Here is a 13,456-nt window from a genome sequence, read left to right as displayed (position 1 = left end):
GGGCAGAAGCATCGCTGACGCTGCCCTTTCTCAGGAAGAGCGTCTTGCTATAATTCGATATGGCAAATGACTAAGCAGCCAGGTTAAGGAGGCTGTACGCCCCAAAACAGAGTCTCAGGACATTATCTCAGGATAAACTGTTGCAGTTAGGGAAAGAGCTTTTGCTCCTTGACACAGGGCTGGTTTGGGGGCTTGTGCTGCTGGGTGCTAGTTGTTGGCAGGTGTCGCAATGTAGGACTTAGTGCCGTATGCCCAGGGGTGCAGAGCTGTCCGTGCAGCCCCATGGCCCAGGACTGTGACTCCCCTCTCAGCGAGGTGCCATGCAGGGGGTGGGGGTGGGGGGGGATGCTGCAGTGCTGGTGTGGCAGTTGGATGGGAAGGTGCCTCCAAAGAGCTGTGTGACCTGCTGCAGCTGCCACGGCACAGTGGCACTCAGGGCATGTCTCTAGCCACAGCCACCCTGAAAAGCTGTGCAGTGCCAGGGACACTGGAGACAGGAGTCATTCGGGAGGAGGCACATGCTTGCATTCATCTTCCCTGGGGTGATACAAAAGCGTAGTCAATCAGTATTGTTTGTGATGTTCAAGGTTTGAGAGGTACTCTGAGATATTCTGTACTGACACATGACAGTGCTCTGTATTGCCTGCTGGGCTTGTTTTTTAAAACCTTCTGGAGTGAGTGAAGTGCTAATTAGAATAGGTGTTTTGCACATGGTGAGCTTTGTGGACTGTGCAGGGAAAGGTCTGATTTTCTTCCTGAATTAAATAGGTACCTAAATGTAGCTCCTTGTGCTTGCTGGTTTAGAGACAGGGTGAACAATTCTCTAGTTTATGGACTGCAATTCTTTAAGTACTTCAGTTAAAGCTCTTGGCGTAGTTTTAAATCACCTTGGGGAAGTACAAACACTAAAATTCATTAATGTCATACATATATATGAATAGAAACTTCAGAGCCATGGGCAGCCCTGATGCCTGGTGATGGCAGGAGGGGGTGTTTTGGGCTGGTTTGGTTGCCTGTTGCTTTTCACTACTTTTGAGCAAAGGGCAATCCAGGAAGCAAAACCTACATTTTTTGTGCAGCGTTAGAAAAGCAGTGTAAAAATTCAGGTGCCTTCAGTGACAGCAACATCCCAACTTACTGGGTGGGGAAGGACAGGAGCATGCCAGTGCCCTGGTCTCACTCCAGCTGGGTCTCCTGCTGTAGCTGTGGCTCTGCAGTTGCTCAGAGCCTTTCTTCCAACTTAGAGCCACAGCAGGGCTCTCACTGTAAGTCTGGATTTGGCTTTCATGTTTTAGTTACTCCTCCCACTGCTTTCCATACCTACAGCATCTTTGGGTGGGCCACAAGGCTGTTGCTTGATGGTACACAGCAGCCCTGGGGCACAAAGGTAGAGAGGCATCATAGGGGTTGGATTCCCAGCCTTCTTACCTTACAGGGAAGTAGCTGCTGCTGTGGGCCTGTTACTGCAATGCCAGCATGCTGCTGAGGCTGCCCAACACGGCTGCAACCTTTGGAGAAACTGGGGGATTAGATTAGGCTGTGTTGGAAGAGCCCATCAGCACCCCAGAGTTGCCCTTGCATGGCAGAGGACAGTGTGCATTCCTCCTCTCTGGCACCATCCCTCTCCTTGTGTTTGACCAGGCCTTTTACCTAAACAAATTATTTTTTTTTTTTTCAGACATGTAATCACTAAATATTCTTTCTTGCTATCCCTCAAATTTGCAGTGCTTTGTTGCAGCATTTGTCATGCTTGATAGGTCACCTTTTTTCATTTTTAAGCTTGAAGAAGCTGAAAATAGAGCAGGTCAGCAAGCGGTCACATCACGGAAAGCCCAGTCACTCCTCCTCTTTTTCCCTGCACCCTGTCCAGCCAATTTTTTCAGTTTAAATATCTTCTAACTTGAAAACACTTACAGCAGTTCATCTGTGGAAGAATGATAGGTTTCTGGATCAGTTTGCATGCTTGTTGTTTTTTTCTGAGAGGGACAGCCACCCATCTCAGGCATGGACAGTTGGGAATCTCCTGGGTGCTCCATGCCCCTGTGTGTGCGAGTGGGAGTGGGTATTCGTGCACTGGTGTTCCCCCAGCAGTTTAAAAGAGATATATTTGTACCTTGTAAGCAAAACTCTCCTTATCAATTAATTGAACTGGCAAGAGTGACTTACTGCCATAGAGGCAATAAAAGCAGGAAAGGACTGAACGTTATTTTTAGATTGGCTATAATTCAGAGATATGGCTTATGTTACTGTGTCTTGACAATATATTTTTAAAAAAATTGCTCTAAGCTTAGGTGCCAGCTATGAAGATAGGTGTACAATTATGTCATTGCTGTTATAAATACTGGGAAAATATTCTGAGGACCCTGAAGGCTGGACCGAGCGTGCCTGTGCTGGCTCCGGGATAGTGATGTTCTATGCAGAGCCTACGGATACGTATTGTGGTAGGGAGGGGCTGTTGCCCCAGGGGAGAGGCCGGTTTTGGGTGCTGAGCAGGGGACCTGTGGGCTGTCCAGCGAGGGGCTTGGGGCACTGGTGATCTTTGAGTCCTGGCCCTTCCTGAAGCACGGCTCTTTCTCTCCAGATGGTGCACTAGATTTTCCTTTGGGAGAAATGGCTAATTAAAAAGGCTCACTGTTTTGATGACAGCTGGGAAGGTAAAGGTGGTGTTTGGCTCTGATGTGATAGATGGAGAAAGAGCCTTGGGGAGCCCTCTAGTCTAATAAACATGGAGGTGGGAGCTCTGCGTGACACAGCCATGGAGATTTTCTTCAAGTCCTCTATTAGTCATGAGAGTAGGCAGCCTGCCTTGCCTGTGCAGCCTTTTTAGCAACAATTACAGAGAATATCCTAGGTGTTGAGGGGACAAAAGAGGGAAAGGACTCTTTTGGAGACTTACAGAAGTGAACTCTGAAGTAAATCCCTAACGAGATCAGTCATTTCTGGACAAGTCCAAAGCCTTCTCTAACTTTGAGCTCCATGGCAGTGTACCAAGAAACTCTTCCCCTTCACAGCAAAACGTCCCTTCAAGCAAGAAGAAACATGGGGGGTGACATCCTCATTAGCTGAGGTGTGCTCTTCTGCTTACGCCTCTGCAGTTCTGGCCCCAGGTTTGTGCTCCAGCAGCGGTATACTAAAAGAGCGTAGCATGTAAGACAGAAATGTGCCTTCAGCTTTGCCTGCCCTTGCCTTTGTAAAATGAATTTGGAGGCTTCCAGTAAAGATCATAGCATCTTGCAGCCACAAAACCTGGCCTGAATGCTTGAATCATTATCAGTACAGACGTTTAGCTATACTAGCCTTGAAGAAAAAACAGTATTAGTACTTGCAAAGGGAGTTACTGGCTGCATGTAGGGTTAGTATGTCTAATCAGTAACCACTGCCAGCTTCTGAAGGCCAAGGCAGAGGATTTGGGCTGGACTTCAACACAAGGTGTTGGGTATGTCTGTACATTTATATGACACCCAGGAGAATGTTAATGGCTTGTCCAGTCTGAGTAACTGGTCATAATGACTGTCATCAGAGGTGTCTAACGTGGAGCTGCTGAGACATGTAAGGTAGAGATGGAGAGTAGCAAATGATGTCACCCGGTGAGAGGAGGCCAGCAGGAAAGAGCAAAAAAGAGAGAAAATTCTGAGGGATAGAAATGGAAAACGGAGAATGGAAGATTCAATCCACTGCAAGACAGCAGCACTTAGTGATAGGACTAAGAACAAGAGCAGTAGGGAGCTGTGAAGGAGAAGAAGAGATTCAGGATAGCTCTGGTGGTGCTGAGGGCACTTGGGCTGTAGAGGAGGCTAAATATGAGATGCTCATATTCAGCAGAGACAGTGCAAATCAGGCTGAAGCTGAACTTTGATGGAGATGAGAAATTCTTGGCCATTCTTGGTGGTTGGCTGCACATTCAGACGGGAGAAAAAACGTATCGGGAAAGAAGTGGGGTTGTGCTTGAACTTCTGCATCAATTCCTAGCAAACAGCTATCCACACTGGCAGTCTTAAGCCACGGAATAGGTAGATATACGGGCTGCAAACGTCCCTCTTGTTTATGGCGGGGTAGTGTAGTAAAACTAGTGCAGCCTGTGCTCTGTTGTACCTAAACGAAGAGTGCTGCTGTCCAGCAGCTTTCTGGGAGAAAGGATGTCATCTTTGGTGAGACCTTGTGGGAGCTGATAAATTTTCCGGCTTTTTTATTAAACTTACTTGAAGATCTGCTCTTCCAGGCTCTGCAGTTTGTGTGGACTTCCTAAAGCTACTGAGCAGAGAAATACCTGGAGAAAGAGAGAGTGAGCTTCAGAGCCAGCATTTGCCCCTGATTAAGAAAAGGGCTGCACCAACATCTGCCTGCAAGGTTTTACCATGACTCCTCCCGAAACGTGCATTGCTGGTCACATGCAGGCAAGTTTATTTACACTGATGCACTGGAGCTTGGAGCAGAGAATCTGCATCAAAATAAACATCCAGATTCCTGTGTTAACGCATAGGTATGAAAAAGTAGATAACAAGTGGTCATAACAATGGCAATGCATTGCAAATACTGTACTGCTATGTTGAAAAGAGAAAGGACATGTTATTAACAGAAAAAGTTAGATTGGGTAAGGCTATATGGCTTCGGCATGCTTCCCTGGGATACCTCTGGGTCTGAATCAGGCCCATACTCAGATTTCCAAGCATGAAAATGTTGGCTATTTAAAAAGCAGCCAATATTTTTTGACTATTAAAGACACTTCAAATTTGTTGTGTGTTTATTGTAATGAAAAATGATGTTATTAGTTCAGCTGGTTGTAATTTTTTATGTGGAAGGTTAATCTTCTGAAAAACAAGGCTTTGCAGAAACTGACTCAGGGTGTATAAAGGCAAATTATTGTACTTTGAAGAAAATGATATTTTAAGGGAAAAGGAAATAGTTACTAAAAAAATCAACATATTTGTGTGAAAAATATAGGTAGTTTTCCAGGCAGCACATCTTACAGTGCCTACAGTCTGTAAACTGGTGATGTATTTTGCCTAACCGAAGGTAAGGAGCATTTTTTTGCTTTGTTCAACATGGGATGGATCAGGCCCCAGAAAAGACTGACAGGTTACCATTATTTTTACACCCTTTTGATGTTTTCTGAGACATTGTTTCTGTAAAGTGAACTGGAAATCAAATTATGGCCCCTTCACTAAGCTTGTAAACAAACCTTTCTAGGGCAAGTTGGGCTGCCCAGTTCCTTCTGTGTACGTTGTGTGTGCTCAGAAGTTCTCCCTCGGTGCCGGGACATTGGCCATCCTGATCCCGTGTCTCCTGGGATTGGAAGTTCATGCTTCTCTGCCAAGGGAGAGATTTCCCTGAATCTGTGTAGCCTCATACACCTTAACTTGCCTATATTGGTCACCTACATGTATAATCATAAACTGAACCCCTCTTTGGAGTAAGAGGGAAAAACGGAGCACTCCCTTTTTTATAACACAGGAGTTAATTATATATAAGAATATAATTATATATTCTACTTTTATGCATGTCAGTGATTAATTCTCAGTGTAAAACTGAAGCCTATGATTCAAAATTAACACAGACTATGTACAATTGGAAAAAAAAAAAAGATTTTTGGATATATATTTTATTTGACAGTGGTTTAGAATATCATACAGTAAACAAGATTTCTGTAAAAGTTAATTTATCCATAGTGGTGCGTTTCATAAAAATAGTTGCTCACTTACAGCCTTTCTGTGACTATTAATACATGGAATTATATTTATAGAGATAGAGCTGTACAGGGTAAATTCACAGCTAACACTACACAGAAATATTATTTGGAATGGGGTTTAGATGATGTGCTGTCTTCACAGGTTATCGATTATAGCTGCATAAAGCAATTACTGCACAAGGAGTAGCTGTGATCTGTGCAAATTAGAGTTTATGCAAGCATAATCTCAACTGTTTTTCAGATTTCATTGTTTGCTTTCTTTATACGTAAAAATAAGATACTGGGACATGCATCTACACTACAGAAGCATTGTCCAAAATCAGATTCAAATAAATTAATGGCAAATTATATTGGATTCTAGTTCAGGGGATAAAGATTGTTTTTTTCCCATTAAATAAGTTTTATAAACAGCTACATGGACTTGTGCTTTTTTAGAAATTATAAATGGGGTTTTCTTTCTAAAAAAAATTGTTTGAAAGCTGCAAAATCCTTGACTTGAGGCTTTTCAAATAATTGGACAGGAAGAAACATGCCTATAAATTTCTCAGTCCAGTGCAATGTTTAAGACATACAGTAATGTGCTAATTTCTTGGAAGAAAGCCAATCTCAATCTAATTTTTCAGCAGAGCATGTGAGGAACTAAGATTGTTAGAGAATAATAATTTTTTAAGTACAAATTTTTGACAGTACTTAGCTTTATGATTTTTTTTTAATTACCAATGTATTATTGCCCAGGATTTTGTTTTGATTTTGACAGACAAATAAGCATATGCACACTTACACAGACACACACACATCTTTTTGAAACAAGAAAATGACTGATTGACTGAACTTGGAGTTATTTCCTGTGAAGGCAGACTGGAATGTTTACCTGGCACTTAAGGCTTGAAATTCAAAACAGACAAGCAAGAAAGATAAAACTAAAAAGACAAAAAAAAAAAAAATGGAGGTAGGGAAGAAATGATAGAATGGAAACCATTTAACCATTTAAAAAATGGAAAGATATCGAATTTACTGAATGAGAACACCGACAAGTGTATTTCAGAAACCAGTCTAATTATTGTTAACACGTGCCTGGAAGGCACCTGCTCTGCCAGACTGAAGGGATGAAAGGTGAGAGTGTCCTAACTAAATGCAGATGGGCGTGAAACATAGCACTGTTGATAAGTGAAGCTATCATCTTCTGCAGGAAGGAAAGGCCTTTCCTTAAGGAAACTGCAGCTTTTTCTCTGTAGCACTCTTCCTTTCATTGCAAGGGCCTTGCAGACATCTGGGGTTTGAGCCTGACCAATTGGTTTGTGTGCTACCTCGCAGGATTTGGGGAACCTGTAATAAATCGCTTTTGAGAATAATTTGCAAATACAACTCCACCCTAACTCCTTTCCAATATACAGAAACATGGTTTGTTCACAAAAATGGCAGTAGAAGTGGTATCGCAGAAACTAATCCACTGGATTCCCCACTCCTCCCGTGTCGCCCAGTGAACTATGCTACAGGGGACCACGTGGACTATCCCAAAGCATTAACAGTGGAGATGTGTCATGGGTGTACAGTTCCAAACGATGCTTCAAAGAAACCCTTTAACCCCTGTCTAGATATGTCGAGAACAATTTATTTACAACATTTTTAGCTCCATGAAACGATGCTTTCTCGGTTTCAGCTTGCTCCGTGCAGTTTTATTTAAGGCGATGTTCCAGTTTGTGATTGCTCTAACTTGTTCCAGTTTCTTGATAGAAAGTTTGAATGAAATCCAGGTCCTTCATGCAGTGGGAAAAAAATGCTAAAGCTACACTGCACTATCCTTCTCTGATGTACTGTCCTTCATATTATTTTGGTTTCTTCCATAGCTGCCAAAGTCCCTAAAATGGATCTGGGACTTTAGGGTCAATTTTAAATCTCCGTGTTGACTATATGCTTTTGAACTTATTAGATACTGTGCACATTGTCATGGAATTACACACGAATGTTTTCATTCCTCAATGCTTTGTGTATATGTGTGATAGTTAAAATAAATTAAAACAAACCAATGTGAGACAAAAACTAAGAAGAATGTTCTGCGTCAGTTTGAGACGGTTAGAGGGCAACAGTCCCTTGCTTATCTGCTCATGGCAGAAGTACCAGACTTCAGTACGCTAGGTAGCTTATCCGAGCCAGGGATTTTCCACGGCCCCGGGGAGACCGTTGCCTTTCGAACTGTGGTGTTGGTGCTGCGAGTGCTAATGGAGTGGAGATGTCCCTTCCTGGGGAACTCGCTGGGTTTCCCGTCAGGGTCCCTCTGGCTGTGGTCCATATCACTTCCAGGTGAGCTGCAGCGGTTGCTACTGTATGTCTTGGTAGCACCTGTATCGAGCTTGACGTGGTCGGGTGCTGCAGCTGGCTTCTTCTTACTGGTATTTGCAGATTTGTGATCTTCTCTTTTGCTAAGAGATCCTCCTCTCTTGCTTTCTGGCTTCCTCAGCCTCCCAAACTGTTCATCACTGGTTCCAGCACACACATGCTCTCTTGCACCAGCCTCGATCGTGGGAACGCTGTGTCCCACCACTTTGCTTTCTGAGGTGGGCCTGCCACCGTCAGTGGTCTTATTTTTGCCTTCTGAATATCCTTTCCAAGAAGCTTCTTCATGCTTTGACCTGTCTACCTTTTTAGGACTTGCCGACCTTTCTCTTTGTTCTCCTAACCTTTTCTTTTTGTGACCATTCACTGAAAGCTCCTTTGGTTTCCTTACATCGTGTTCCCTCTTGATATCCCATGTTGGCTCTGGGCTTATCTGGTGAGAAGGGTCAGAGGGTGGGGCTATGTGTGATGAAGATAATGGTGAGATTATGTCGTCGAGGGAAAGAGCTACTTCCGACAGACCTGGGGAGGTGGCAGAGGGAGCACTCCAGGAGTTTGGTTCGTCTGTTGTAACAACAAAGAGAAGGGAGTTAGGGGTGTATTCAGCAGCACAGGGCGCGCATCACACCAGGCGTCTGTATTCCGAGCAACGCCAATACCCAAACCATGTATCAGGCTTCAACTCCTCCGTCTTAGGTGGGTGAAACTCCCAGTGGAGTCAAAGGGGAAGAAAACAAAACCAACCAACCACCTCCCTGCCAAAAGAAACCCAAACAAACAAAAAAACCCCCGAGTTCAGAGGAAGCAAGAACCGCAGGACTGGTAACCACAAACGCTAGAAACCCCGGTATTTTTTCATACAGATTCTGCTTTCCTCTGCTTGCATTAAATTATTCTTAAAATAATAAGGGCACGTGCTCATGAAATCAAATTGCCTCTTTTGTAGCCGTATAATGTATTTCTGGGCTAGGCAATATCAGCACTGTCTCTGAGGACAAATGAGAAGGACTTTCTGCCATCTATTAAACATGTCCCTACAAGCATATAATAATTGACAAGAATCTGTAGCTCAGATAAGTTCATCATTGAATTTTGTCTCATATTTTTCTAAACAGATATAATATTGCAGTGTTTATGGCCCCACAATTCTTACAGGATACTTAGAAAGCTCTGCCTTTATATCATAGCATCAGCTGCTGAGGAGCTTGGCTGTGCATTTTGAATTTTTCTCCTGGTTACTTGGCCTCAACACAATACGGTTGGATGGTGTAGATCCTGTTTAATTTAGCTAAACAGACATCTCTTTTGCTGAATCATGATGATTTTCCTAATCCATTGGTACAAACCAGAATATTCTGAGATGCCTTTCTCTTGCATACACGGTCCTCATTTTTTTTGATTAACGTTCCGGCAGACAATGAATCCATCATGACTAATGACAGCATGACTCCTATTTTTACCCGTCTGCATTGAGGTTAGAGAAATCACTGAACTTGGCTAATGTCATTCCCTATTTAGCACCACTGCCTGGCTCTGAACGGTATGAGCAATAATCTGTCAGAGATGAAGGACTATCTCAGGAATCCATGGAAACGAGGTGGAACTCATGGTAAGAGCTGCATATTTCATGGGGGAGAAAATGTAACCTCCTAGCTGAAAAACAAGCATGGACTTCTGCAGGTCAGGACTAGTATCTCAGCGATAGCAACTGTCTTTTAAAAGATACATTTATTTTTCTTAGTGCTCTGGCTGCTTTCAAATTATCATGAAGATGTACATCATCTCGAAAAATGGAATGGCTTTTACTGCCCAGCCCGGGATCTGCAGCTTGGTTCACTGAGACGGCACTTTTAAGTTAATAGCTTGATTGAGTGATTGCCGTCTTGCAGATAAAAATAGGGGAGACAATAGTGAGGTGGGTGACGTAAAGGGAGGGAGCAGCGTGCTTGGTTGAGGAGCTATTTATTTTCCCAGATGGTGTTTGTCATATGCTTTTGCATAATGAGCATATGTGTGGAGAGGATTAGCATTTGAGAGGGGTAGAAAGTACAAGTTCTGTGTAAGACAAATAAACTTTGAGCTGAGGATCTAAATGGGCTGAGGGTCTCAACTGAATTTATTTTTTTTTTTTTAAATCACACTTTCTTACCCTCCAGTTAAGGCTGAGTAATGTACCATCTGCTCCCTGCTTGGCACTTGAGGAAGAAAAAATAAAAGAAAGCCTCATGCATGTAGAGTGATCAGCTTTTAAGAACTTGCCTCCAAAAAGCATCTGCTTCGATGGGCTTGTTCCTTACTTCTGCTCTTCAGTGCCGCCCCCCCAGTACAGGGCCACGGGCTGATGGGGGAGGCTCTTTTGAGATCTGAAATCCAGGGGATCCTATTTTGGTTAACACTTGAATCAGGGACGTTGCATGGGGTCCAAGTCGCTTTCTCTGTTTCTCTGAAACTGTCCTGGGACTCTGCTGGGCAGCATGGAGCTGCTTGTGTGCACCAGCAAGGTGCCTGAGCTCACACTAAACAAGCCACCTCGGGCCTTAGAGAATTAAGTTTGTGCTTTCTGCAGCGTTGTTACACCTCCCCAGGACAGGGGTGGTGCTGAGTGTTAGCCTGATCAACTATTTGCCTTAATTACGGTCGTCTTCCCCAGTTGTTCATGAGATGATTGTGTTTCACTGAGTGGCAGTGAAGAGCAGCAGGCCACTACCAGAGCTCTGAGGGCACCTGAAGTTACAGAAATAGCTTGGGAAGTATCAGCTGGACACCAGTGGAAACATCAAATGGCCTGGAGCAGCAAGATGCTTTCCGCTAACAAGATTGCCTCTGTGCAAAATGTGCCACTATGCCCACATCAGCTGTTTCTCCTGCAGGAGGACAAGCCAGGTGGCCACCATTCAACACCAGGGTGACAAACACCTCTTGCGGCTCCTCTGAGGCACTAAGGGCGATATTGTACCGGTTATTTGTGAGACACTCAGGGGAGGACACCTGACGGTGAGTGGCCTGCTGTTTGATTCCCTAGAGAGAACTGATTTGTTAATGGACTGTCCCCCTAGATGATTTTTTTTTCTTTTTCTATTTTCTTTCTTGGCGGGGAGGGAAAAATCACCAAACGTTGCCATGAGAAATCGTAGTGCGTTAGAATCTACTTCATCAAAAGTGAACCAATGTATTTGTTACATGTGATTATATATAGATATCTATAAACTAGGACGCGCAATATTATATGCATTACCAGATTTCTGCCTCTCCCCCAGAAAACCCTCAGGAAAAGACAACTTGGCCAACTAAGCCAGAGGACTTGTAGCCATAGCTTAAAGGGAAGGTTGGCTTGGGAGAAGCCCAGCTGGGGTGCAGTTTGCTTGATACGCAGTGCCTGGCTGCCCGGCGGGGGAGGCACCTATATAGGCTGTTTCCAGTGGCTGGGGGAAGAAGCTGCCCTGCAATGAAACCGTGTCATTGATATTCCGTGGCCATATAGTACTTGCAAGTAAGAACTTGACAAAATTACTTTCTATAAAGTTTAAGTACCATCAATTTGAGATAGCCAAAACCCAACCTAAACCACTTTTGCCTTCAGATGAAATGAGTCATCCTCAGCCTTGGTAGATGTTAATGTCAACAAGCCCTTGCTGCAGTATGTCACCGGCTAGTGAGGAGAATACTGATCTGAGGGCATTGGAACTGACTTTCTTCTAATGTTTGAACATTATGGGAAAAATACCAAAATTACTGGAGTAGAGCAAAGTGCAGTAATGTATGTAATTTGTTGCTCAAAAGAAAAACCTTTTAAAGAGCTGTGTTCAAGCTATAAGTGTTCATTTGGACTTGATCAACCAGCAGTAAAATGATTGCTTTTCCATAACAAATATAAACAGGAGGAAAATGCAAAATTTTATTCTGTAGAGCAACTAAACTAATGATTTCTCTTTTTGCTTATTCTGAGCTTGTAGCTGCATTTTGAAGAGAGTTATTAATACTTTCAAATACATTTTTTTCTGTCATTTCTAAGCTTTACATAAAACCTATGTGTTAATTGTGAACATAACCTGTTTTTACTGTCTGTTATTTCAAAGCATCTCAAAACACTTTGCAAACGTACTAAACCAGGCAGAGCAATGATTTTACTTTTTTCTCCCCCCACCTCTGGGATGAACTGAAGACAGCATTTGTTTAATAGAGTGTGAACTACTAATGCCCAAACAATTTACAAGCAGAAGTGAAGGACACTGCATTCAGTTGAAACTGCTGGAGACATTTAGTGATGTAGTTTTAAATTTCTTTCTGACTTCATCACTATGGATATCCTTACAGTGGGAGAAATTGTTTTCCAAAGGTATACATCTCACTGAAGGCTACTAGATGCCTTCCTCCCTTCTTTGAAGGGAGAATATTTTCCTTGACCTACTAATTTAGACAAGATAAATGAGCTGGGAGCAGCACTATAATCTATCACTGTGGTGGCATTTGCTTTGTGTAATTTAGTAGGTGTTTTCTGGGTGGCTTTTAGTTTCCACAAGCTACTGTCATGCAGGTTGGCGGCACTTCTCCATGGAATGTGTAAGAGTGACTCACCTACAACCTGTTTTGCATAACTCCCAGGCAAGGAGCAAATTGCTGAGTAAGAGACACCACAGACACTTGAGTGTGTAGGAGGACAAGTAGGAGATGAACACAGCCATTTTGGAGGACGAGTGACAAGGGGAAAACATCAGGAGCAGAAGTTCTCTGTCTAAATGTTTTTTTGTTTGAGGTAGAACTGCCATTTACGTGAATTGTTGGCTTTGCTACGTCAGCTTACACACGTTCAATGGAGTGGAAATGAGGGTACTACTCTCATGTGTCTACTTGCTCTTACAAAGCCTAGTCTTCCACCTGGATCCAGTGCTTGCTGATGGCTGACACCTGAACCACCAGCAAATGAAACCTGGCTTTACGGCTAACGGAGAAGAAGGATCTGCCTGTCTTTCTGAGCACTGCCTAGGTACTAAGTCAGGGGAAAGAGCTCAGCCTACTGATACATTTAATTTCCTGCAATGCTCGTGTTTTCTTTACAGGTTGCCCTTGTAAGGGTCTGTCAAGTCTAGTCTCGCTGTGCTTATCTGCTCTGCCAAGATCTCGGGTCATGAGAGGTTAGACCTTGGATTTGTGACTAGGTTCTCCTTTCGCATCCAAACATTTTAAATAATAACGTGGGATTTTTCATCAGATAAAATTAACCATAAAGTACTAATATTAATTTAGTTTATATTTAGTAGTAATGTGAAGAGTAAAAAAGGCTTCACATTTTATTACTTAAGCACAATAAAATCTCAATGCCTTTTTAATTTACAAATTATGTGAAAAATGAACATTATATTAAAGCTTTGAGCACTTTCAGTAGTCTGAATTAAACATTTCCTGAAATGTCTAAGCAGCTGTTTTCATATCTTCCGA

At 43.0% G+C, this 13,456-nt stretch overlaps 1 protein-coding gene across 6 annotated transcripts in view; it reads right to left on the bottom strand.

Annotated features, from left to right (window-relative positions):
* Positions 1–337: 337 nt before the first annotated feature.
* MAGI2 (membrane associated guanylate kinase, WW and PDZ domain containing 2) overlaps positions 338–13,456 on the bottom strand; it is a 761,916-nt gene continuing 748,797 nt past the window's right edge. For all 6 annotated transcript variants that reach the window (XM_080391914.1, XM_080391915.1, XM_080391910.1 and 3 more), the window contains one exon: positions 338–8,584. In XM_080391914.1, the coding sequence (XP_080248040.1) occupies positions 7,782–8,584 (803 nt within the window). In that variant the 3' untranslated portion in view covers positions 338–7,781. The remainder of the gene's footprint in view (positions 8,585–13,456) is intronic.

Source organism: Falco punctatus (assembly GCF_963210335.1).
Source record: "Falco punctatus genome assembly, chromosome: 6".
Taxonomy (NCBI): domain Eukaryota; kingdom Metazoa; phylum Chordata; class Aves; order Falconiformes; family Falconidae; genus Falco; species Falco punctatus.
Note: the sequence above shows the minus strand (reverse complement) of the source record. Positions and strands in the feature narration are given on the sequence as shown.